Source organism: Paroedura picta, chromosome 10 (assembly GCF_049243985.1).
Source record: "Paroedura picta isolate Pp20150507F chromosome 10, Ppicta_v3.0, whole genome shotgun sequence".
In the NCBI taxonomy this organism is placed as follows: domain Eukaryota; kingdom Metazoa; phylum Chordata; class Lepidosauria; order Squamata; family Gekkonidae; genus Paroedura; species Paroedura picta.
The window spans coordinates 77,459,509-77,486,101 of record NC_135378.1 but is presented as its reverse complement, the minus strand read 5'-3'; the positions used below and the strand labels follow the sequence as shown (position 1 = coordinate 77,486,101).

The window sequence follows — 26,593 nt, the reverse complement described above, 5'->3', positions numbered from 1 at the left end:
GGTGTTTGTATAAAAATGTCCGGCGTTGAAAGACATTCTGGGTAGCTAGGCTGCCTGGGTACAATTATGGGTGAACTGATGGTATACTATAAACTGAAAATGGGATGCAGCAGTTTTAATGGAGTACAAACCTGTTTTATCTCCTTGTTAATTCTGTTTCCCAGCTCTGTTAAAGATTGGGTTGGGTGCCATGTACAATGAGGTGCGGTTATGCAATCTTTATCTACCACCAAAAGGTCTGGAGTTTATGTAAAACACAGTTCCTCTCTTTTTCTCATTCTCTCCCTCCCCCCATCTCCAATAATGGTGGTGGAAGGTGCCCTAAAGTCACAGCTGATTTATGGCAAATCCCATGGGGTTTTCAAGACGAGATGTTCAGAGGTGGCTTGCCATTCTGTGCTTCACTTGAGATTCATTGGCGGTCCCCCACCCAAATAGCAGCCAGTACTGATCATGTTTAGTGTCCAAAATCTAACGAGATCAGGCTAGCCTACCCTATCCAGGGTCTAGTCTGCACACAATAGATAATGCACTTTCAATGCACTCTTGTAGTAGATTTTCCCGTTCCGCACAGGAAAATCCTGCTGCCAAAGCACATTGAAAGTGCATTATCCTATGTGTGCAGACTAGGCCCAGGTCAGGGGAATTTCGAATAATGCATCCATGATTTTCTTTTGTTCAGAAGAATGCCTGAAAAAGATGGCGAATTCTCCTTTAATCTAAAATGGCTATGATATTCCTAAAACAAACATTTTCCAAAAAATGGTAAATTAAGCACATTTAAAGTTGAATGTTAAGGGGAGAAGCCAGTTGTTGTAACTTTGAGTAAACAGGAACTTAGGAAGCTTTGGTGAACAGCAAAGAATTGGTGGTTCTTACACCAAACTTTTGTAAGCTTCTCCCACAGCCTATGATGTAGGAACTTTATCCTGTATGTTTGCCATTCTTTAGATCCTTGTGGGTAGTCAAGTATAAAACAGGAAGAAGGGAATATGAGATACTTTCCATATGCTGTACGGAAAGTATCTTAATTGAAAGTATCTTAATTAACTCTCACCCATTCAGGAAACCTTCCAGGGCTGTCAAGAAACCCCAGGGTCCCCCAAAATTCTGGTTGAGAAAACCTGGTCTAAGATCATCATTCCCTTTTGCCCAAATCTTGACTTGAAGATAGGAATGTGTGCAGCCCTGTGGATGTTTCTTGGGGTAAGCAGCCAACAGCACCTTCCTAAGGGGACCTATATATTTCTCAGCTCTGCTCAGGATGGTGATGTAAGATGGGTAATATGGGGAATTCTCCATCCAGACCTCGTTCTTGCCCTGAAGAAAGTGGGTTAACAAATCTTACAACTCAACTCACGTGGAAGAGAATAGTTGAGAAGCATAGTGCTGGTGGTTACTACTTTGAGCTGGGGACTTGGATAGCTACAAGACTGGTACCCAGTTGGTACTCCTTGAGTACCTGGGCTGCTGGTTGTGCATGCCGATGGGCGGCCATGTTGGTCGGAAGCTACTGAACAGAATATTTAATTCTGAGTATAACGTTTGTGTGCATACCCAGTTAATACCCAGAATTAAACTTTGTTGGTCTTAAAGGTGCCCCAGGACACTCTGTCCTGGTGTATATGGTTATGTTCAGGATTGTTCTTAATGTTGCCTGAGGAGGGAGAAAAGGTGGACCAGCATTCGAGTATGCAACTGTTAATACCTTGAGCAGACAGAAGGTGATTTACATCGTCAAGATTATAAGATACTCTAATTTTCAGTTTCTTGTTTTTGCAGCAGAACCTGTTCCAGCCATTAAATTCTGTGGTTTTTCCTCCCCCACTTTTTAATGTAATTAGGGAATTTCTTGTCTGGGCAGAAGGATAAACGTAGGCCTGCCCCAGTCCCTGCAGATTATTCAAACTAGCATTGACAGCAGTGATTGGTGCAGAGAAAGATTTACTGATAAATTTTGTTGGGTTTCCCAGCACTTTGATACAGGTGGAAAGCTAATGAATAATACATACAACTGTCGTGGGGGGGGGGGGGAGACCCAGGGACTTTAATTTGTTGTTTGCAATCCAGTATGTTTGTGACATTTTTGTGTTCATGTTGTTTGGTTAAGGCTGCTGTTTGCAGGAGAACTGCTAAGTTACTTTTAATTAAGAGCCAAGGTGATGAGATGGTTACATCAGCCCCTCTCAGCCTTTTTACTGTTGAGCAACCCCTGAAACTTTCTTCAGGCTTTGAGAAACCCCAGAAGTGGCGTGATCGTGCAGAATACGGTTGGGAAGCAGAGCCCTGGACATGCCCACCCATGGCCCCGCCCCTTCCCAGCCCCTCCAGGCCCACCATTGGCCATTAGGGTGCGGTCAACATGTCCATATATGATCATATCTCCCGATAAATGTTTAATACATTTTGAAAACGCATTAAAAATTAACTCCCACCAATGCAGGAAACCCTTGCAAGGCCGTCAAGGAACTCCAGGGTTTCATGAAACCCTGGTTGAGAAAGCCTGGGTTACATCCGGAACTTTTTGTTGTGGGTGTCCTGCCATAATAAACTACTTTTGGGAGTGAATTCATCAAGAAGAGGCTTTCAGCTAGAATTATAATTGCCTGCTACAATATCACCATCAGCATATGTTGCTTGCATAATTAGCTGTTAAGTGCTGGTATGATTACGGTATTGTAGGATTTTGTTTAAGGAATACAGATTTAAAGCTGCGGCATACTTTGGTGCTTTTAACCCACTTTTGCTGAACTTGTGTCGTTTTCTTGCTTTTGTAGGGATTAATCCTACTGATTACGTAAAGATCAGCCTTTCCCGATTTTTTTTACCATTGAGAAGCCCCTAAATCATTCTTCAAGCTTCAAGAAATCACCAGTGGGGTGATTGTGCAGAATATGGTTGAGAAGCATTGCTGTGTACCTGCCCACCAAGGGCCCCTCCCATTCCCACCCACCCCCAAGCCCATCATTGGCCATTTTGGGAGGGGGAGCGGGTCAAAATGACCACATACGGTCATAACACCTAGTAAATACTTAACAAATTTTAAATATATATATAAAAATTAACTCACTCATTCAAGAAATCTTAGGGTTTCAGAAACCCCTGGTTGAGAAAATCTGGTATAGATACATAACTGATTTGTTGCCAGGGCCTGAAAATAAGACATATTTGTTCTCAGTTACAGGTATATAATATTTATATAGCTGTTGCAGTGATGAAAAAACTTTCCATATTCTTTGCATATTCATTTTACTTCACTTATATCCTGCCTTTGTCCTTAGTGGGGACCCAAAGTGCCCTACAATTTCCTCCCGTCCTCCATTTTTTCCTTGCACCAATCGTGTGAGGTAGGTTAGGCCAAAAGCATGCGACCGGCCCGAACAAGCTGTCAATCTTTTTGAGCCTGCAGTCACATATGGAATTCTGATACAGCACAGGGCAGGCAGTAACAAAATGGCCACCAGAAAATGGCTGTCGCAGGAGGCGGAGCCAATCACCAAATGATAGCCAAAGCTTAACTCCAGTAACACAGTGCAGATCCTTGTGCTGTGGTGGCAGCCGCTGCCAAAGCAACATTTAAAAAAAAATCTGCACAGCCCATCAGAAGGCATGGCCCACATACTTAAAAACACTTGGTTTTAGCATTCACCACTGCATCCATGCATACCACGCTGGGGAGCCCTGCTCTCACCACTATATTTCACTGAGAGTGTTGTATGGTGTTGAACTTGTGAAAACAACCCTGTGCTACGTAATTGTTTCTGATATTGGGGTGAGGTGGGGCGTGAAGAAAGTGGCTTGCCAACTCTTAATGCCCAGGGTTTTTCCAAATTAGTATAGCTGTAGTCCTGCTTGTGTTGAAATACAGTTTCCAGAATGTTTGAAGCCTTAGGGGGCGGGGGATCAGCGCCCGCCCTCTTAGCAGAGGGGGAAACGTGTGGGAAAGATACATATAATATTTATTTTCTTATCAATCCTAAATGTAATTTATCATCTCCACGAGATTAAATGCCTCATTTATAACTTTGCATGTAAAATTGTGTTACTTGGCATATTCATTTCTTGCTTGCTTAGCATGTGAAATTGCACTGCTTGGCATATTTATGAGATCCGAAACTGAATACACCTTATGAATGTGTCCAGGATTAGAGAGAGTGTTGTTACATCCTGTGATGCTTTTGCTCATGCATGTTAGCTTTTGCTGTCTGAGAGGTAGGTAAAGAAATACAACTTGGAAACATTAATTACAAATCTTGTAGTAAAAGAAAGTGTATGCTTTGAACGCAAGTAGTAGTACAAGAAAAGGTGCTAATTTTATACCCCACTTTGCACTACCCAAAGGAGACCCAGAGCGATTTACAAGCACCTCTCCCTTCCTCTCCCCACAACCGATATCCTTTGAGGTGGGTGGGGCCGAGAATGTTCTAAGAAAACTGTTCTGTGACAACAGCTCTAAGAGAACTATGACTAGCCCAAGGTCACTCAGTTCTCCAGATCAGAATCCGCCACATTTAATCACTACACCAAGCTGACTCTGATGGAGAGGCTGATCCTGTGAAGGTTCAAGGGGGTGGCAGGTCACAGTGGATGAGCGATAGGGATGTGAGTGTTCGACATAGTGCAGGGGGTGGACTAGATGACCCAGGAGGTCCCTTCCAACTTTGTTATTCTATGATTTGCTTTTATGCCCTTAACTATTAAAATAATTAAAAATGCAGTCTTGAAATTCCTAGAGAGAGATGGAGGCACATGGAGAGGGTGGCACTTGTTCTGTGATTTGTGATTCAGTAAATAATGTAATCTACCTTGAGTCCCACCAAGGAGGAAGGCGGACTATAAGTTTAATAAATAAATATATAGTAAATAAATAAAACTTGCTGATTTCTCTTACTGGTTTGCACAGCCACTGAAACCCTTTATGATGAATGTACAGATTATCCCCTTGTAAAGAGTTGCTATTAGATGTTTGTGTGTGTGAGTTCCTTAGCCCAGCCTTTCTGAACTTTTTTTCCATTGAGAATCCCCTGAAACATTCTTCAGGCATCAAGAAACCCCAGAAGTGGAGCAGTTGTGCAGAACGTGGTTGGGAAGCACAGCTGTGGACACGCCCACCTGGGGCCCCTCCCCATCCCACCCCCTCCAAGCCCATCATTGGCCATTTTGAGAGGCGCGGAGAGGTCAGCGGGACCATATATGGTCATATCACCCGATAAATGTTTAACAAATTAAAATATATATATATTACAAATTAATTAACTCCCACCCATTTGGGAAACCTTCTCAGGACTATCAAGAAACCCCAGTCTTTCACAAAAACCTGGTTGAGAAAGCCTGAATTAGTCTATCACACATCCTGTTTGAGAAATTTATACAGAGTTTAACATAAAGGATCTAAATGGTGAAAAAAAAGAAGAAGAAGAAGAGTTGATTCTTATATGCCGCTTTTCCCTACCCGAAGGAGGCTCAAAGCGGCTTACAGTCGCCTTCCCATTCCTCTCCCCGCAACAGACACCCTGTGGGGTGGGTGAGGCTGAGAGAGCCCTGATATCACTGCTCGGTCAGAACAGTGGCGAGCCCAAGGTCACCCAGCTGGCTGCATGTGGGGGAGTGCAGAATCGAACCTGGCATGCCAAAGTGAGGTAGTATTTAATACATTGGCTTTGTTTTCTCATCTCTACATATAATGTCTCCTCAGAATTAGGGGTGCCAACTCCAGGTGAGGATATCCCTGAAGATTTGGGCGTTGAGTCTGAGGAGAATAGGGCTTGATGAAGGGATGGCCCTCAAGTGAAGTAAGTACCAGAGAGCCCACCTTCCCGTGTAGCCATTTTGTCCAGGAGAACTGACCTCTGTAGTCTGAAGATCAATTGTAATTCTAGGGCAACCCTATAATACTACCCCACCGATTACCATTAACCCCACCACAAAATTAGGTGCAAACTTAAATGGACTCCGGGGAATGGTAGAGGACAGGAAGGCCTGGAGGATCATTGTCCATGGGGTCGCAATGGGTCGGACACGACTTCTCATCTAACAACAACAACAACACCACAAAATCTTCAGCAGTGAGGCCTGCTTTACTTTTAGCAATCCCCCCTTCCACAGCTTTTGTTTGTTTAAGTGTGTTTAAATAAACTGGATTCTTTGAACACTGTGTCAGGCAGCTTCTCTTGCCTCCCCCTTTTTTCTGCTGTCCTACATCAGAGTGAAGTTCTGTTTTGGCTGGCTCAGTGCCTCATAGCAAGTGGGAGTTCCCAGTGGGTGCCGAAAGAAAGAGGAAGTGGGAGGCTTAGATCTTCAAGACATATTGAGCCCACCGCTTAATTTATCTGTTGTCATGATCAAAATAAGAAACCTTTGTGTGACAGAATCGTACATGGAGTGTGAGCATTAGATCACCCATTCCTAACTGTTTTTGGGGCCATGGTGCTTTTAGGAGCTCTTCTCAATTTCCAGGGCTCCGTGCCGTAGGCTGGCCTCTTGCACAATGAGCTAGGCTTAAAAAGGCCTATGTTAAGAGTGAACTAACTATACTCAACATACCCTGTCTTATATATATATGTGAGACAGATTTCTAGAATGTTCGACCAAGGGAAACATCTGCATTAATTTTTCCCTTGAATGCATTAATTCAAGCACACACAAAAGAACAGATTACGTGTTTTCTTTTTCTTTCCCTTGACAAAGGTAGACCTTTCTAGCAATTAATGATGTCATACGTGACCAAAAAGAGTATTTTGTTGGTTCAATTAGCAAGGCCCCCCACAAACCCTTTGAGCCCCCCTTCTCAAATCTTTCAGTCTGTGGCCCCCTTCAAATGTGTAAGAGCCCCCCAGGGGCAATACGGCACCGTTAAGAATGGCTGTGTTAGATCAACAAATGAATAGCAGTGGAGAGATGTGAGAGTTTCCTCTAGGTTTACAAGGAACTATGTCAGAAGTCCTGAGAGTTGGTATGGGTGCTGGGCGTTGTCATTAGGCTCTACGGGTGTTTGTGGGCCAGTCTTTCGCTTTGTTTGAGCTATTTCCACAAGAGATAAAATTGGGAAAGAGAACCACATCCTCTTCTTCTGAGCTCATTGGTGGAAGTGTAGAGTTAAAATGAACTAGATGGGTGGAACTTTGAGATGCCGGACTGTGATCTTTTGGAGAGATTTACATTGTCATGAAATGTTGGAGGAGGAAAGACTATTTAGACACGCATAGTGCAGGGGGTTGGGCTAGATGACCCATGAGATCCCTTCCAACTCTATGATTCTATGTATGAGCCCACAAAAATGTGACTGGTATGTTCATATGTTCTACAGCATCTGCCTTCTCCTTAGCATTCAAATATTTAATAATGATAGAGACTTCTTCATGAAAGCATATTTTGCGGCATTTCTTTGGCTTATTTACTGTTCCTTTCTGGCTCTTCTGTGGTGACCGCAATCGCCCTGTCTAGCAGTCTCACCACATACTCTTCTTTTCCATGACCACAGTTGCCACATTTTGGCTGCACCGCAGCATTTCCTCTTCCACTTTTATTTTATTTTATTTATTTATTTATTTATTTATTTATAAATCGATGTATATAGCGCCGCTCTCGGACTTGCCGTCTCTTAGATAATTGGCTGACGAAGGTTATAAAAGAGGAATGAAATGTTGTTCATTTTTTCCTCCCTCTAAGGATTTGGAAGTTCGTTTAGAAACAAGATCCTGCTATTTTATGTCCTCACTGTGCAACCCGGAGCATAATGTGTCCCTTTGTCCAGTCATTCTAATAATATGAAAGAGTTTATCATCTGCATATTGGGAAAGTTCCATGAACTCTGGTTTCTGGCGACAGAACATTTGGCTTTCCATCATAAGAGGAGGTTCTGCAGTCTTATTTCTTCTCTCGCTTTCTGGCTATACACTTTCTTTTCTGCCAACCACACAGTGTTTGAAGGGCATTTTGTTATTTTGAGCATTTGCAGTATAAAAAAAGTTCAGCATCCATGCAAGCACATTCTGTTTTCTCTGATTATTTCATTTAGCTGTTTGATCATTGGAATAACCTAATTCCTAATCAAGTGTCAATTCAGACATTATATGGTTTTATGACAGGCTAAAACGTGTGAACAAGCCATTCATCTGAATTAGCAGTGGGTGTGCAGTGATGCTTTGATCATCAATTAATGGGTCATTTGAAGAACACAGCAGGACAACCCTGTATATTCTATCCTGAACTCCCTGGAGAAAAAGTAAGCTAGGTTTCCTATAAATCAAGAAGTACCTAAAAATCCGGAAATATCAGTAATATAGGTGTGACCTGCAGCCTTTCCACTGAGCTGCAAACGCGTTAGGATGTCAAGTGAGGGGGAAACAGATTTGATCGCCATCTTAGTGTGTTTTAATGGCATTTTAATCTCCGCAGCCGTGATAGAACCATCCTGTTAAAAAAAATAAAATTCTTAATCTTGGGCTTGTATTATTGATGAAATTCTACCAGTTTCTAATGGGTTCCCTTAACTTGAGTGCCAGTCTGGTATAAGAGCGGGGGCCTCTAATGTGGAGAACTGGGATTGATTTCCCATTCCTCCTCCACATACAGCTAACTGGTTGACTTTATTTATTTACTAACGGCCAAGCACGTTGCATTCAGGAATACAACAGGCACTAGATTACGGGCCTAGAGTGGAAGAACTCTGCAGACAGCCTCCCCCCTCTCCGCAGGATCTGGAAAGGCTGCAGGCAGCTGTTAGGGAACTCACCTGCAGGGGCAGCTCTCACGCAGCAGAGAACTGCAGCCTCCGAGCCTCAGAGGGAAGTGGAAGGAGGAGGAGCAGGTCAGGGGTGGGGGACGGAAGGTGATTGGCTGGCCGCTGGACAGACAGGCAAGCCGGTTGGAGGAGGAGGCATGCAGGGGTGGGACAGCTGCCCTGAGTGGGTGTTAAGCACTGAGTGGCACTTAAGCCATGAGACCAGCTCCTCCTCCAAGGCCTTACCAGAAATATATTATGTGGAACAGATTATGTTTGTATCAAACTCAGTTTTTTTATACCGAATAGAAATAACAGAAATGGTAATAACAACAACAGAAGAATAACAGTGCAACAAAACAACAATCAAACAAGTCCATAGTTCTTGCGCCGGTCCCAGTTCTCTCAGAGCGGGAGGAGGAAGGCAGGAGAAAAAGAAGCAGCAAAAAGTGAGGATGGGGAGAGGGGGTTGCCAGGAGGAGGGTACAAGGAAATAATGTGGGGAGAGGCATTCAGATGTGTGAGCCCCTCTCCAAGGCCTTCAGGTTCCCCGCCATGCAAGTGAACCCAGCTGCTAGCACTTTGCATCTTGGCCAGAGTTTTTTCTGTGTGAAGGCTGAAGAGGGAGGAAAGGCAGGAAGTCTGGATATAGGGATATATCAGTGCAGGTTGTTTAGTGGGTAGGAAGGAGACAAAGAAGCAGGGAAAAAAGGAGAGATTATGGGAGCTTTCAGAGAAGGCAAAGAGGAAATATCTCTCACATGTCATATTTATAATGCTTACCTTAAACATTAAAGGTATTTTCTCTTAAACAGAAAAGCAGCCTTTAATTCCCTGTCATGAGGGTCATAAGCTGAATTTTTAACCCAGTTTATTTAGGAAAAGTGACAATATAATCCAAGCTTCCAAGAAAAGTATGCTTTTTCTTTAACAACCTCCCCCATTTCTGTTACCTGCACCTTCATTGCCATAGTCATCCAGAGTCCCCAAGTAGCTTTCTCAACTAATCTGGAGTTAAACCTCCTAATTGCAAGATTTAAGCTAGACGGCATAAGCCTCTGATAAAGGCTTTGTGTCTATAGAAGTCATTAATGGAGCCAGATATGGATTTATTCTCTAGCAGCCCAGCCAACAGACGTTCTTAATGATGCATCTATCTCTCTGAAGTGCTATTTAACGATACCTTGAACGTTGGTATCAATGTGTTCTTCCTTCCTGATGGATTAACAGGGTTGGCCAAACTGTGGCTCTCCAGAAAGCCACGGACTACAATTCCCACGAGCCCTTTCAGCATGTGCTATTAAGTTTCAGACGACTTATGGCTTCTCAGAACTGGTGGCGAGGAGCCAGACTACACATTACGTTTTTTTAATGAGACAGATTGGGCTTACCCAATCTTTCTTCCTTTATGAGCAGCCAGTCTGAGGAAGAGTGCTTGCACTCGAAAGCTCACGCCATGAATAAATCTTTGTTGGTCTTAAAGGTGCCAGTGGACTCTGGTTTTATTGTGCTTCTTCAGACCAGCATGGCGACCCATTCGAATCTATTCTTTTTCCTGCTGTTCATAAATCCTTCTGGCTGACCTTGAGCCAGTCACGGTTCCCTCAGCACTCCTGCAGCTCAACGTACCTCATAAGGCTCCTGTTGTGGGTAGGAGAAGGGAAGGCGATTGTAAGTCGCTTCGAGATTTCTTCAAGACACTAGTTTCTTCCCCCCCAATGCGTATTTTTTTCTCCCTTTAGGCATCCCTTGTGTGTGATTTCCCCCCTTTCCTTCCTTTCCTCAAAGATACGATGTATTGTATTTAAATCTATCCAAACACTATCATGAGAGGATGGGGGAGAGAGTTGCTTTGTCCCCTTGGTCATCTTCGACCAGTGGTTCTCAACCTTCCTAATGCCACAACCCTTTAATACAGTTCCCCGTGTTGTGGTGACCCTCAACCATAAAATTCTGCAAGTGTTCTTTCACAGAAATTAAACTGAAACTGACCAATGGCATGAAGATCCATTGTTCATGATTGTAGATAAATTGGTTTCCCCCCTGGGGTTTCTCAGTTCAGTTCTGCCTCTTGTCCCACCATGCTGATCTCGCTCTTTTCCGCTGTTCCAGACAGATGGACGCTCTATCTTGATCTACCCCGCAAGGCTGTTGTGTGGATGGTGCCCCCCCCCGGCCAAGCTGCTTGACCTGCCACAACTCCTGTCAAAGGGTTGTTTGACCCCCAAAGGGGTCCCGACCCCCAGGTTGAGAACCATTGTCTTTGATGAATGGATGTTGGAAACAAGGGCAAAACAACTTCAGTCCTGTCAGACATCAATGAATCCTGTGACTGTTTCACCTGTATTATAATTCCCTTAGAACAGGGGGTAGTGAAACTGTGGCCCTCCAGATGTCCATGGACTACAATTCCCATGATTCCCTGCCAGCGAATTGAGAATTGTGGTCCATGGACATCTGGAGGGCTGCAGTTTGACTACCCCTGCCTTAGAAGAATATTCCTTACGTTGAATTGTACAGAAGTGACTGATAACTGTGCTCTGACTTCAAAACCAAGTTGTCTGTAAAAGAATATTGTACTTACAGTGTGGTAATCAAGGTGGTGAAAGCCTCGTTCTTCTCAGCAAAGGGAAATCCGATCCCACCTCTCCTTATTCCATATGGTGTTACCTCCAAGTTACTTTAAAAGGTACAAATTTCCTGCTGTAAATCTGTCTTTGTTCCAAAACCTTAATGAGATTTCTAGGATCCCCTTTATTGCCAGCAGCATCCCTTCCTTGACAGGCCCTAAAATAGTTGCACAATCCTGACAGATTAAAATTCCACCTGCCCTTCAGGAAATCTCCATTCTTATTCAGCCAAAGAGGGAAAGGCTTTTCCTACCAGGTAGAAACAGTTTGCAGAGCGAGTGGTCATCACTTCCTTTAAGAAGATGAAAGGGAATGGGTTTGCGAAGTAATTTGTAAGAATCAGCATCTTGTCTGTAGTACCTGCTTTTTGTTACATAGACAAGAAAAATCCAGTCGGAGCTTGCCTGTGTGATTCCTTGGAGGCATGCAGACTTCTGGCAGGCCTCCTGATTTATCACAGGTCGCCCACAGGAGAAATTAAGACTCTTCAAAAAAAACAAGAATATTCCTTATATAAAAATGAATGTACTGCTTAGCAGCCAGTCTAGTTTCTAAAGAAGTACTGGTAGGATTAGTTAACTATTCAAGCTGATCCCAACTAGCAAATTACTGCACGTGATCACAGCTACTAGTAATACAGAAAAAACACAGGTGTACATTTGTGCTTTGGAATAATTTTTTTTAAAGGAAGTCTTTTCTGCTGTCGGTAGTTTTACTGATAACTCTATCTGCTGATAAAGGTAAAGGTAAAGGTATCCCCTGTGCAAACACCGGGTCATGTCTGACCCTTGGGGTGACGCCCTCTAGCATTTTCATGGCAGACTCAATACGGGGTGGTTTGCCAGTGCCTTCCCCAGTCATTACCGTTTACCCCCCAGCAAGCTGGGTACTCATTTTACCAAACTCGGAAGGATGGAAGGCTGAGTCAACCTTGAGCCGGCTGCTGGGATCGAACTCCCAGCCTCCTAGGCAGAGCTTCAGACAGCATGTCGGCTGCATTACCACCCTGCTGATAGTTCTCCATATTTTTCTGCTAGAATGAGTTTCTGCAAGCATATCTGTATCGTTCCTGATTTATGTAAACTGCCCTAAGCATTTGGGAGTGCGGTATATAAATATTTTTATATATGGGCGGTGTATATAAATATATATACATATAGTTTGCTGGGGAAGCAGGCAGTGTGTAAATATTATGAATAAAAAGACTGAAACACTTTCCAAGCATGATTTTCTTCCTTCCTTGTTATAGTCCAGAGTTTATAGCTGAGCATTTGTTTTGGACTTGTGTAAATGTCCTCCTTCACAGAGTTATTGTGGGAATGAGCAAAATAAGGAAAACCTAGTTAAAGGAAAACATTTAATAAATTAACAATAATTAACACATTTTTTCCTTTAAAAATAATCATTCTTTTTGTTGCACTTGTACATGGTCACCAAAGCAACAGCTGAGTTATTAATGGAAGTGAATTATTGCATCTCCTGAGCTCACCTGCCTATTTAAATTGGGTTACCAGAGCTAACCAGCTCTCTGAAATGCCATTAGTCACTTTCTGTTATTGGATTAGCCTCAGTGGCAATTCCTTGGACATGCAAATTAGAAATGAAAGTAGGGAAAAGGGGAGCACCCATCTAAAAAGACAGGCCCTTTCACATATAGCTGTTTCAGACAGCCATGCTAATACAGTGGAGTAAGATCGCCCAAAAAACAAGGATTATGCCTCTGATGGATCATGCTGAAGATTAAGTTTAGGACTGAATACAAGACTCACATAATCATTTTGAAGGGTTATTTACCCTTATTTATTAAGTTTGCTCCATCTTCTTTCATGCCAATAAAGCCTTGTTGCTTGTTTGTTTTTATTCGATTTTGTAATTTGTGACCCTGACTGAATAGCTCTGGAGGACAAGGCATGATTTTTGGTTTGGCTGAGACTTGCTTCAAACAACGTTTTTCATGGTCGTATTAAAAAACAGCACACATGTAAAAGATTATTGTGAGAGCAATTGGAAGTTTTGATTCACGTGTGCCATTTGGTTTTACACGGCTTGACCAAGAAACAGGTTTGCGTGGTTTCTGGGTGCCTCCAGAGGTGAAGTCAATAAGAACATTGTGAGGATGATGGTCATCTTCCGTTGTGAACTTTGGTGAGCTTGGTTCTGCATCAATGGACCAACTCATCTGTTTGAGAAACTCATACCCATGAACATATGAAGCTACCATATACCAAATCAGACCAATGGCTCACCAGGATCATATTGTTTACTTAGATTGGCAGCTACTTGCCAGTCCGAGGACTTTCATGGATACTGTTTGGATGGGAGATCACCAGGGAAGTCCAGGGTTGTAAGAGACAGGCAATGGCAAACCACTTCTGAACATTTCCTTCCCTGGAAACCCTGCAGGGGTGGCCAAACTGTGGCTCTCCAGATGTCCATGGACTACAGGTCCCATGAGCCCCTGCAAGCACAGTGCTGGCAGGGGCTCATGGGAATTGAAGTCCATGGACATCTGGAGAGCTACAGTTTGGCCAACCATGTATGAGTTCACCATAGGTTGGCTGAGACTTGACAGGACTTTCCTTTACCACCACAGTGGCTGGCTGTACGATTTCAGTTCTTTGAGAGACATAACTTCGGAGAGAGTAAGGCTACAAACAGGACATTGTTTGTGAATTTAGTTATGAATTCACAGGGAATCCGCGTCCGTTCCTTTTTTGTAAAGAGTTTTAGACCTGATGGAGATGACAGCTAGAAACTTCTTTCACTTCTTGGGTTTCTAAGACAAGCAAGTTTTAGCAGGCAGCCTAAATGCACCTTGGGTAGGTCTTTGTGTTGCTCTCCATTTTTTGCAAGAGCAACTTCAAAACTAAATCCGGATGATTTAGAACACAATTAAAACACTTGGAGCATTTATTTTATAGCAGTGCATTTTCTCACGTGCATTAGATCTGATGACCCTGAGACGGCTGGTTCGAGAGGGTGAATATATCGATTCCAAAAATAGATGTATTTTCTTATATCTAAGGGGGAAATTATCAAAGCTGTTATTTGGCTGAATAGAGGTGTATTTGTCAGATCGATGATTTTCATGACTTCTGGCACATCTAGGCAGCTACACAGTTCTTTCTCCAAGAACACATCTGTTGCACACAGTTCTTGGCAGGACAAGCTGACGGGGATTACAGGCAACTATGAAGCAGCTCCAAACATTTAAGTGAACTCAGACCATTAAGCTAGAGCATTTGCTTCTCTTTACTAATAGCAGTTCAGACCTTTGGACCAGGACAGGAGGAGAAAGCCCAGACTTGGACTAAAATCTCTGATAGACACTGAATTCTCTCTGCCACTATTGCCAAACAGAAATCAGTTTTGCATATTTTTTGAAAAATGGCTAGTCCTGCAGGAATGTGAATTTACAATCACCTTTCGACTTGCCTGAACTCTACGTGACACCCGTGGACAGATTGTTTCCACCTGAAGTACATTTTTACATCATCCACCCACCACTCTTCTTTAGAATAGTATACATTTGGGAATGGCTTTTTCCACATCTTAACCTTTCCGCCACCTACAGAAAAATGTGTGTTTGTGGGAGGAGGGGGTGGATTTAGAAAAACTGGGAAATCACCTTTCCCACTCTTTTTCTTGCTTTGTTGCTTCTGATTTGAAGGCCAGGAGGAGAGTTATTGTTTTGTAGGTAGGGAAGGGGAGTGAAATCTCAGAAGCCAGAGCTGTGGTTGGATTGTATCTCCAGTAATCAGGGACAGCAAAGCCTCAGTGTGCATGCACAAAAAGCTTATACGCATAATTAAATTTGTTGGTCCTAAAGGGGCCACTGGAGTCAAACTTTGTTCCATGTTGTTACTTGTGCTGATCTTTTATGGGGTGCCCATAGCTCTGGCTATAATGTGAAGAAGCTGTTGAAACATCTGGATTTAGATTATTTTAAGATGATAATGTTTAAGAAGATCTTGTCCCTAAAATCTCTTGCCAATAAGGTAATTATGTTGGGTAATAAGGTTTAGCCCTGCCTTGGATGGTCCAAGTTAAACCAATCTCATTAGATTTTGGAAACTAAGCCAGGTCAGGATGGGAGACCACCACAGACGTTCAGAGTCGTTACCACCTCTGTCCCTCTCTTGCCTTCAGAACTCTCTGTGGTCACCATAAGTTGGCCGTGACTTGATGGGACTTTACATCCACATACACAAATGCCCCAACATCTCATTTGCACATACTGCACACAGAAGTGTATCTCCCATCTAGTGCACATGATTCTCATTTTTGTGAGAACTCTGCCCTTATTGAATTGCATCTTGTTTTCATTTGCCCACTGCTGACCCATCCTGACCTGGATAGCCCAAGATAGCCCAATCTCATCAGGTTTTGGAAGTTAAGCTGGAGACCAGGGAAGAATCCGAGAGTCACTATGGAGAGGCAGGAAATGGCAAACCACCTCTGAACATTTCTTGCCTTGAAAAACCCCAATGGGGGTCGCCTAAGTTTGTTGCGACTTGATGATAAAGAAAAATATTGAACCAGATGTTCAGTCCATCTAGTTGTCGTCTGTTTGTCAGTTCTGACAAGCTATAATTTCCCATGAGCCCCGCATGATGGTGACACTTTCAGGAATGTGAATGATGCTTTTTTGGAAGGCAAGTTAGAACAGGTATGCAACAAAGCAATCATTTGCCTTCCGAGCGAAATTTCACCTGGATTCTCTGGAGATACTGCCCCTAAGAAAGAAATTGAGCAAAGGATGAGTGAACTTTCTGAAAACAAGTCATCTCTTGTTTCCTTAGGTAACATGCATGTATCACTAGCTGAAGCCCTTGAGGTTCGGGGAGGACCGCTACATGAAGAAGAAATATGGGCTGTATTGAATCAAAGCGCCGAAAGCCTTCAAGAATTGTTCCGTAAAGGTAAGGCAGAATAATTGGGCTGGTAGCCAGAAATGCTAGGGTGAGGTGGGCCTCAAGGTTTACCTGTGGAGAGGGGAGAGTACTGTCACAGGTTTATATAAAAGAACAAACTTTTCACTACAAGCAGTCTTGAAACTTTGAAAGTTATTTAATGTTACATCATATCTGTCTGTTGGGATCCATTGACTCCCTTTTGACTGTATCAGCTTTCAAGGAAAGCATATAACTGTTGCAGAAGGGAGTCATGGAACCCAACAACTGAAGGGTTTTGTTTCATTCTTTCTTTCTTTTATTTTATTTTTATTTATTAGATTTTTATACCACCCTCCCATACGGCTCAGGGCAGTTTACATCTAACATCATGGTGGGATACATGGAACGACCTAACATATAACATAGTCAAATATAACAACAACAATCTAGCAGTGATTCTGAATAACACAATCTTCAACAACAACAACATAACAGGAGCGATAACTTGGCTAAGGCCCTCAGAGAGGTCAGACTGGTTCAGGCCATGGAGGGGATGTCTGAGGGGGACCTGTGGATGTTATTTGGGTTTGGTCAGCCTCCAGCAAATGCCTGGTGGAGGAGCTCCCTTTTGCAGGCCCTGCAGGCGGAATTGTGGCAGTTCAGGCAGGGTCCTGATATCTTCAGGGGGCCACCTGGTGGATTTTAATGTAGTGGGAGCAAAATGGCGGGTTGTTTTTAGATGCTGTGCTTATTGACTAGGCTTTTTCTTATTGGTCTGTTAGGTAGAATCCATTCACATTTTTATCCCACCCTTCCACCAAGCAGCTCAGGGCTGGGAAGGGTTAACGGGGGACGTGTTGCTTTGCAGGCATGATGATGTCCCTTCCAGAAGCAATGGTGATAGCTCTAAGAATTGCTTGGAATTTCCATTAAGCCCTAAAGCTACCGCCATCCCTTCTGGGTTTTTCTCAGAAGTGATGTCATCACAATGAGAATTTGGAGCTAAGCACAAGGGATCCACCTCTCTTATATGGGGCTTGGCAACCCTGTTCTCCTATGATTAATCTTCACAACAGTCCTGTGAGGTGGGCGATGAGAGATTGACAGGCCCAGCAATGCAGCCTGCCCATCTTTCTCTTTTATACATCCACAAAAAGTTAAGAAAAAAAAGTAAGCTGAGCGTATACAAGGATCTGGTTTCTACAACCTCCTCCGCGCTCCTCCTCAACTACAAGACTTTATAATATTAGTAACAGTTGACATTTGCATCAGCACTGTGAAAAATTGAACTGGATAAATGGTTGGAATAAAAAGTTCCCATTCAACGCATTTGGAATTCTGGCTTTGTAATGACATATTTTGGGGGCAGAGTCAGGGGGCAGAGGGTGAGGCCTACTCTCCTCCTACTCCCAACCTCTTGAAACAAAAAGGAGTCTCAAAGGTCAGACTTTTTTGCAGTTCTGAAACCATTCTCTGCTGGAGTGCATAGAGGAGAAAGTACTGTGGGGTCAGGATTGCAGTTTATCTGAATAATTGTGCGAGTATGGGTTTCTGTTTTGCTTTGAGAAGCACAGTTATGTACTGTTTCTCCTTTTCTTTCCTTCTTCATTTCTTTGTGACATTTTCCTTCTTGCTGAAGTGGATTCTATGTAGCCTGGTAGTATTGAATTCTTAGAGGCAGGGAAACTTTGTGCCGAGCCTTTTGCCCGCGTCAGGATTAACTTTTGTACTCTCTGGAAAAGAGCCTCTTGTGGCGCAGAGTGGTAAGGCAGCCGTCTGACAGCTTTGCCCATGAGGCTGGGAGTTCAATTCCAGCAGCCGGCTCAAGGTTGGCTCAGCCTTCCATCCTTCCGAGGTCGGTAAAATGAGTACCCAGCTTGCTGGGGGGTAAATGGTAATGACTGGGGAAGTCACTGGCAAACCACCCCGTATTGAGTCTGCCATGAAAACGCTAGAGGGCGTCACCCCAAGGGTCAGACATGACCGGGTGCTTGCACAGGGGATACCTTTACCTTTACCTTTACTCTCTGGAAAGGACTGTGAAAGAGGGGAGGACATATGACTTTACGGTATATCAGTCTTCCCTGCGGTCGTAGAATTATTCAGCATTTATGTAACGTTGTTGAGTATGCAAAAGCAGTGATGCTTACAAAATCATCCGCTGAATCTTTCTCCAGATTCTGGAATTTTGTCCTTACCAAGCAGAATGTTGGAACCTGGAGTTCTTTTGCAGTTATATGTTTCAGGCTGCACATGCCTACAGCGGAAACAATTCTTCAAAGGTGCCCTGCCACCTCAGTTGTTCCAAAATTAAATCATTAATTGCAAAATTAATTAATTTTATGCTTCCAAAGAGCACAAATGATGGCATATGCAGCCCACATGGAGTTTGTTTGAAGGCCTTTTAAGTCTTCTTTCTGTGGCAAAGCACATTTTTCTACTTCTGTGGAAAAGCAATTAAAAAATCAAGTTGTCCCCCCCCCCCCTTCCGGGAAAGCTGAATGAGTTTGATAATAGGAATAATTTAATTTTCTCCTGTGGAATTGGTTATCCGCTTTCTGAAATTCTCCTCTTATTCTTTGATGAAAACCAGAAAGGAGCCGAAAATGCAGTAGAAACTATGATATAATCGACCAGTGGAACTGACGCTCAGCTCTCCTTAAAAATGCTTTATATGGGATGATCACAGCAATTATAATATAAGCTCTGCTGGATCGGACCAGTGATCCACCTAGTCCAGCCTCCTGTCTCACACAGTGGCCGACCAGTTCTTCTGAAGTTTCAACAACAGGGCAGGGAGGTTGAGGCCTTCCTCTGATGTCGTCTCAGAGGAATTCGGAATTCTGATGCTGAATTCTGATGCTGAATTCTGATGCTGACTTCCTCTGAAAGCAGAGCCATTGTGGGTAGTAGCCACTGACCCATCGTCAGTGAATCAGTCACTCTAATCCAGGGGTAGTCAAACTGCGGCCCTCCAGATGTCCATGGACTACAATTCCCATGAGCCCCTGCCAGCGTTTCATGGGTAGCCCCATGAAATAGCAGCATTAGCCACATATCGTGCATAAACCTTGAAGCATAGTGGCTTGTCTTGGGATAAATAAGGAAATCTTAATATTTAGAACCCTCTCTATCCGAACGTAAAGTGACAATAAAGTATAAGACACATAAATAATAATCAGTAAAACATTGGTGTTTCAGCTGACCCCAAATAGTTTTGGTTGTGGGATGGGGGACGGGGTCAGGCCCGTGGTGTAGATACCAGCTTGGTGGTTAAGAGTGGCGAGCTGGATCTGAATCCCTGTTCCTCCACTTGCAGCCAGCTGGGTGACCTTGGGCTCATCACGGTGATACAGCTGTTTTGACCAGGCAGTCCTCTCAGAGGTCTCTCAACTTCACCTACCATACAGGGTGCCTGCTGTGGGGAGAGGAAAGGAGAATGTAAGCTACTTTGAGACTCCTGGTAGAGAAAAGTGGCATATCATCATCATCATCATCATCATCATCATCATCATCATCATCATCTTCTTCTTCTTCTTCTTCTTCTCCTCCTCCTCCTCCTCCTCCTCCTCCTCCTCCTCCTCCTCCTCCTCCTTCTCCATCTTCTTCTTTTCCTTCTTCTCCCTCAATTTCTGGCACTGTACCAAGCTCATAGCAGAAGCAAGATTAGAACCAGGGAATTGCTGTTTCATGGGCGGTCACAGTGCAATCCTAAATAAAGTTGTGCCCATTTAAGCCCACTGAGTTCAGTGGAGCTAGAAAGGTATAATTCCCTTTAGGCCTGCACTGTGAGTTACTGTCAGTGACCTCCACAGATTTAGGCTGAAAAAACTCTGCATGGCCTGTTACGGTAGCCCTATGTGTGTGGTGGAATGATGCCCAGATCTGAACCATAGCTTGCTGGCAATACATCTGAGGTTCTTTTCCTTGCCTCTCCACCCATCCTTTGGATTGGGGGGGAAATGCTTTGCAATCTGCACAGTTACGTTCTGCCAGGGAATTGGATTGCAGTGCCAATAATAATTTTAAAGTCTTCTTTTGCAAGCGCTGGGAGTCTCCTCCTGTAAATAACAGCCACAGCAAGGCAGCTAATTGGATAGAAACATTAGTCTCTAATCTGAGATAAGAGAGGCAGGGACTCCCTGCTGGGCCAGAGGAAGCCCACAGGAAGACCTGCAGGTAGAACTTTGGTGTAATCCAGCAAGGCAGGTCTTGATTCTACGAGAACCCCATCAGTGGGAGATTCTGAGCTGCAATCAACTTGCTGAAAGACCACTCACCTCTACAAAAAACGGGACCTGCTGTGTTGCTACCCCAGAGGTCTAGATTGGCCATCTGCAGGTTGACACTCATCATTTCCTCTTTGAAGACATCCTGCAGAAAATTGATTCCTTTCCACCCCCAAATTCAATTAACTCTTGGTAGTTAGCTCCAGGTTGGAGGGAAGTAAGGATCTGTGCCACGTTTGTTTATTATTCAATTTATATGCCGTCTTTCCCGGAGGGCGCAGGGCGGCTCACAACATATTGTTCCTATTGTTAAGAATGCCTTTTGACTCAGGCTCCTATATTCAAAATAAGGTGTCTGTTGTATTGTACTGTTTTCGCGAAAGTTCCAATGTGAACCACTCTGAGCTGCAACGGAGAATGGCATGTAACTATCTGTAGCCTGCCATGAGCCAGTTCCGGGAGTGGTGGGATATAACTACCCAAAATAAATAAATAAAATAAATAAAGTCCTCTGAAAGCCCCTTGCAGAGGGTACCATAAGTCTGTTGCAACGTGCAGACACTTTATTTGTTTGTTTTTCATGTTTCTATAGTGCCCCTCATGACAAATCGTCTCAGGGCAGTTCACAGCATAAAACCAATAAAGCGCCGCATAAAACCCCCTTAAACATAAATAGCTGAAAATAGACGCCAAAGGCAAGTGGCAGCATACTTTTCCCAACCCAATAACTGCTCCAGCCAGGTCAGCATTGATGCTCCTATAATCCTGTCTGTCCAGGGGCAGATCATACTCATGGGGGGGGGGGGGTCCACAGATGCCATCTCTGGTCACCACCCTGGCCTCAACCAAACGCCTGGTGGAAGAGCTCCATCTTGCACACCCTGTGGAATCTAGCAAGCTCCTTAGCTCTTCTGGGAGCTCATTTCACCATCTGGGGCCAGGGCCAAGAAGGCCCTCCCCTGGTTGAGGCCAGGTGAATGTCCCAGGTGCTCAGGACAAATTTGTACCCGCAGAGTGCAAGGCTCTGCGGGGGGCATAAGCAGATAAGCAGTCCCTCAGATATAGTTATTGCAATCATGGTTCGGACCTAAGTGGATCATGTAATCCCAGCCCATCTCCCAAAATCCTGGCCTTAGTTGTTGGACTTTCTCCTGATAGACCTGACTGCTCTCCCAGCTTCTTAACTTAAATAGATTCAGTCTGAATGGGAAAGGATATCTGTGCTATGAGAAATTCTGGGGCAGGGAGTTTGCATTCCCTTCCTCTAGATCTAGTTTCCCCTGCCCCCACATGTCTGTAGTCTAATAAGGGCGATGAGGGTGCATGTGAAAACTGCTTTATTGCTGAAACGGGGGCAGGCAAGACAGCTGGGGTTCCGCTGGCATTACTTTTCATCAGGGTTGGGTAGATGGAAGATGTCCCCTTACCGGGTCCAAAAGAGATCACAGACAAGGATGGAGTGAAGAGTTCATTGCAATTCAGACCTGGACAGAGGGCTGGGAGATTTGGCTGCTAGTGGGAGGCTACTGAAAGCTAGAGCTGTTTAGCTTTTGACCTGTTCTTTCCAGGTGACTCTGGACAGGACAGGTCCAGAGTGTCAGTGTGAAGATAAACCAGGATTAAATGAGGGTACCATGTTCATCCATAATGCAAAATCGTAATTGAGACTAACTGTGTTTGATAAACCACCTTCAGATCTTGCCTGGAGGTGTACATCTTACCATACTGAGACCTGGCTTGATGGCACAGGTTGAGATGATCAATTGATGATGGCCAACTACACAGACACCCCAAGCTCCCCTGGTATCATCAGGTTTTGGAAGCCAAGATGGGTCGGCACTGGTCAGATTTTGGGAGGGGAACCTCCAAGGAATCCCAGGGCTATGACACAGAGGCAGGCAACTGCAAGCCACCTCTGAACGTGTCTTGCCTTGAAAACACCCATGGGTGGCCATAAATCAGCTGTGACTTGACAGCAAAACAAAAAAAAGGGACATAGAGGTAAGCAATGGTAAATAGCTTCCGAACATCTCTTGTTTTGAAAACCCTACGAGGTCACCATCAGTTGGCTGTGACTTGAGAGCATTTCCCGCCATTGTCAATTGAATCAGATTGTGTTTTCCTGTTACGTCTGAACCAGCCCTGTAAAGAAAACCTGATCCTGCATCTGCTGATTCCAAACTGAGTCCCACTTTGCTCAAGCGGCTTCCAGTGGAGACTCAAAGGACTGCAGCTTGTTTGAAATTGTTGGGAATTAGCTGCATTGGAATTTTGTTTGTTTGTTTGTTTATTTTGTGATTTCTTTCCTGTCACTCCCCGAAGGTTTGTGGTGGGTTACAAATGTCAGATGTAATCTAAAAAATCCCATTAAAACCCCTGACATAAAAAAAAACAACATAAAATACAACAATATCAGGCAGTATAGAACAGGGGTAGTCAACCTGTGGTCCTCCAGATGTTTATGGACTACAATTCCCATGAACCTCTGCCAGCGTTTTCTGGCAGGGGCTCATGGGAAATGTAGTCCATGAACATCTGGAGGACCACAGGTTGACTACCCCTGCTATAGAATAAAGATACGGCAGAAACATCATCCCATCCCTAACATCCCCAGCAATACCTCTAGGGTGGGAGGCGAAGGGTGAGGAGGGGTCAGATGGAACTTGTAAGCCGCTGCTCCAAAGTTTACAATGACCTCCAAGGCAACTTGATTTTTTTTTTTTGCATCCCTAAAGACCTTTGTGAATTCAGTCATCTCTTTATAAACGCGATCTGGTTTTGAAATATCAGAATTGTCTCCGAAATTCTTTGATAGAACTGCACTGATACGGAAAGAATTGAATGTGCCTGAAGCTTCTGTCAATAGGGTTTTTATTATGAAATAATAAAATCAAACAAATGATCTTAAATGTAGTTGACATTCCCCCCCTCCCCCTTTCCCTGCATGTGTGTTACTGGAAAAGAGTTGCTTGTGAAATGTTGTTGGTGTTGATTAATCACTCTGGAGAGTTTTTACCACATCAAATGCAAGCCTGCAGCTACGAATCTTTATTAACAACCTGGGATGGGATCAGGAAATATTGTTATCCATCCGCTTCCCTTCAGCTGGGTGAAGGATTTTGGTTTGCATGATCTTGGTATTTTAATCATTTTCCTGACATGCATTCACGAGCATGTGGATCAGGCGTTCTGTAGCGCCAGGGGTACAGGAATCCACATGGCGCATACATTTAAGTGGTCCAGTGTGCACTAAGTTAGCAGCTCTTTTGTATGATCAGAGGCACCCTCTTATGCCACATGACGACTTTTGTCATTTCCCCTACACACACACACACCTTTCTTTAAAAGAAAAACGTTTTGTCCTTCCTTCATAAACAAGTTCCGTGTTAGGATATTCCATGTATGCTGTTCAGATTCCCTTTTAAACCCAGATAATTTAGAACAGAAAATTACTGTAGCAGAAACTTTAAATGAAATATAATTTTTAATTTGAAACAAAAAAAACAACAGATTTTTTCTTCCACCCTCGTTAGAACACCTCCCCTGTCAGCTCCCTAGCAAGTAGTGTCAAATGCTAATTCTTCAGAACTTTTATGTGAGAATGCCCTTAAGCATGCCAACGACTTACTTAATTCTTGCTTCTAGAAGATAAGAACAAAGGCACCACTTTTGCCTGCTGAGGTTCCCAGACTACACCTCTGAACAAGAGTGTCACACATATCCGAAATCCACAGCTATAACACGGTTTCTGTCCCAATGTTAATTTTATATTCAATTTTTTGGTTTTTTTTAAATCAAGTTGTAATCTTTTTTTTTTCTAGCACTAGAATATACTGGTTATCCTATAGCTGGCTAGGAGGGCAGTCGGTAAACCTACTCTAATCCATGCTGGATTGAAATAAATTCTGAGAGCTGCATTTCAAAAATACTATCCTGATTTGGATACATTTAAAAAAAATAGTTTGAGAGCTGTTGTTCAGGCTTTTAGAGATGTTGAAACTCATGATTTATTTATTTATTGTACTTATATACTGCCCTTATACTTGTATACAGCCAGTATATATTATACTTATATATATATTATACTTATATACAGCCAGTTTGGTGTAGTGGTTAGGAGTGTGGACTTCTAATCTGGCATGCCAGGTTCGATTCTGCGCTCCCCCACATGCAACCAGCTGGGTGACCTTGGGCTCGCCACGGCACTGATAAAACTGTTCTGACTGAGCAGTGATATTAGGGCTCTCTCAGCCTCACCCACCCCACAGGGTGTCTGTTGTGGGGAGAGGAATGGGAAGGCGACTGTAAGCCGCTTTGAGGCTCCTTCGGGTAGGGAAAAGCGCCATATAAGAACCAACTCTTCTTCTTCTTCTTCTTCTTCTTCTCCTCCTCCTCCTCCTCCTCCTCCTCCTCCTCCTCCTCCCCGGAGACTCAGGGCGGTTTACATAGAACATATGAACAATACATGAAATACAATCTGTATTAATAACCATACAGTAATATGTGTTCATTCAGCTTCAGTTCTTTCATTTGTAAAGTAGAACGTTAATGGCCTGCCTCAAAAGGTGGTTTAGTGTTACAGAACTCTTCATGATACAAAATCAGAACCTTGGTATTCGATATATCTTTGCAGCATGCTGTAAAATGATCCAACATAACATACCTTCCAACCTATTGAAATTTGGGAGGTGGGATCGGTATTAGTGAGGATATTACTCAGGGCAGGGGTCTTCTACCTTTTGGAGTATATAGGCACCTTTGGAATTTTGGGAGAGGTGGTGAGCGCCACCCCCAAAATGGCTGCTTTGGGAGGTGGAGCCAACCCCTAATGGAGGCAGAGCCAAACACAATATGTTCCTCCTTGGCTTGCAAAACAATTGTAAGGCATCCATGCTGAACATGTGGAATGGCCTTGTTCAGAATCCCACGGTTGGTCTCTCAAGGTTAGCATTATCTGCACTTTGGGAGCATGGCCGAGCCGCTTAGAGTAGCGATCTCCAACCTGTGGGCCACGTACCACATGTGGTCCTTCGACTAATTGGAGGTGGGTCCCGAAGGACGCCTTCTCCCCCCCCAGGCCCGTTACTTCATCCCCCCCGGCCCTTTACAACACACTTCAGGTGTCCTTGTCTCCCATCACTCCCAGATGGGACTATCTCGTTGCAGAGAAACAAGCTCAGGGTTCCCATTGATTTGTCATTGTCATGAGTTAAAATTTCCATGAAAATAAAATGTTCCTTATGTTCATTGTTGTGGCGTGTCTGTATCTTATTTTGAAGGGATGTTTAAACATGACCATAGCGACCAGAGAGCATTAGGGCAGTGGTTGAGAGTAGAGGAGTCAACTACCCCCCCACCGGGCCTCAGTAAAAGGCGTTGAGTGGTCCCCGGTGATAAAAAGGTTGGGGACCACTGGCTTAGAGGACAACAAGCCTGGAAAAGTAGGGGATGAAATTCTACTCTTGAACAGTTATCTGCCCTCATACAACAGCCCAGCTCCGTGGACTCTAAGAACAAATCTCTCTCTCTGCTTTCCAAAAGAAGTTCTTGAGGCCTGAAGGGAAACGGAAGCACACACCTAAAGAAGTTTCAGGTGATTATCAATCCTAACCCTCAGATGGATGTGGCTAGAACAACAGCCATGGGAAAATCCTTTCATTTGAATGAGGGCAGCCAACAACAAACCGTGCCATACAGTGGCTGGGCCTGCTTTAATGAGGCACAATGTGCTCCCTTCTGCTGTTATGGAAAGCAGATATAAAAAGATTCCATTGGAAGGATACTGGTGCCTCTGTTGTGACGGGAATGTTGAGACTCTAGAACACATCATCGTTGATTGTAAAATCTATAAGCAGGTTTGTGAGGCTCTCATCATTCCTACAACTCAAGATTTCCCCGGCAGATGGAGAATGTGCCACTTCTCCAGTACGTTATCCGATAGGAATAAAGAATTAATTTTTAAGGAGACCAAGTTTGATATCTAGGCTCAGAAAACTCTGGAATAAATGAGGGAAGGAATGGTTTTATTCTGTAATTTATATATTTTATACTCTTTATGCTGCTTTATATTATATATATATATATATATATGCTAGGGGCCAAGCTGGTTGCATTCAG

The 26,593-nt window shown here is 43.7% G+C and overlaps 1 protein-coding gene across 5 annotated transcripts in view; it reads left to right on the top strand.

Moving 5' to 3' along the window:
• The window catches only part of PTPN13 (protein tyrosine phosphatase non-receptor type 13), a 149,868-nt gene that overhangs the window by 20,880 nt on the left and 102,395 nt on the right, over nucleotides 1–26,593 (top strand). For all 5 annotated transcript variants that reach the window (XM_077300969.1, XM_077300966.1, XM_077300970.1 and 2 more), the window contains exon 2: nucleotides 16,155–16,274. In XM_077300969.1, the coding sequence (XP_077157084.1) occupies nucleotides 16,160–16,274 (115 nt within the window). In that variant the 5' untranslated portion in view covers nucleotides 16,155–16,159. The remainder of the gene's footprint in view (nucleotides 1–16,154; nucleotides 16,275–26,593) is intronic.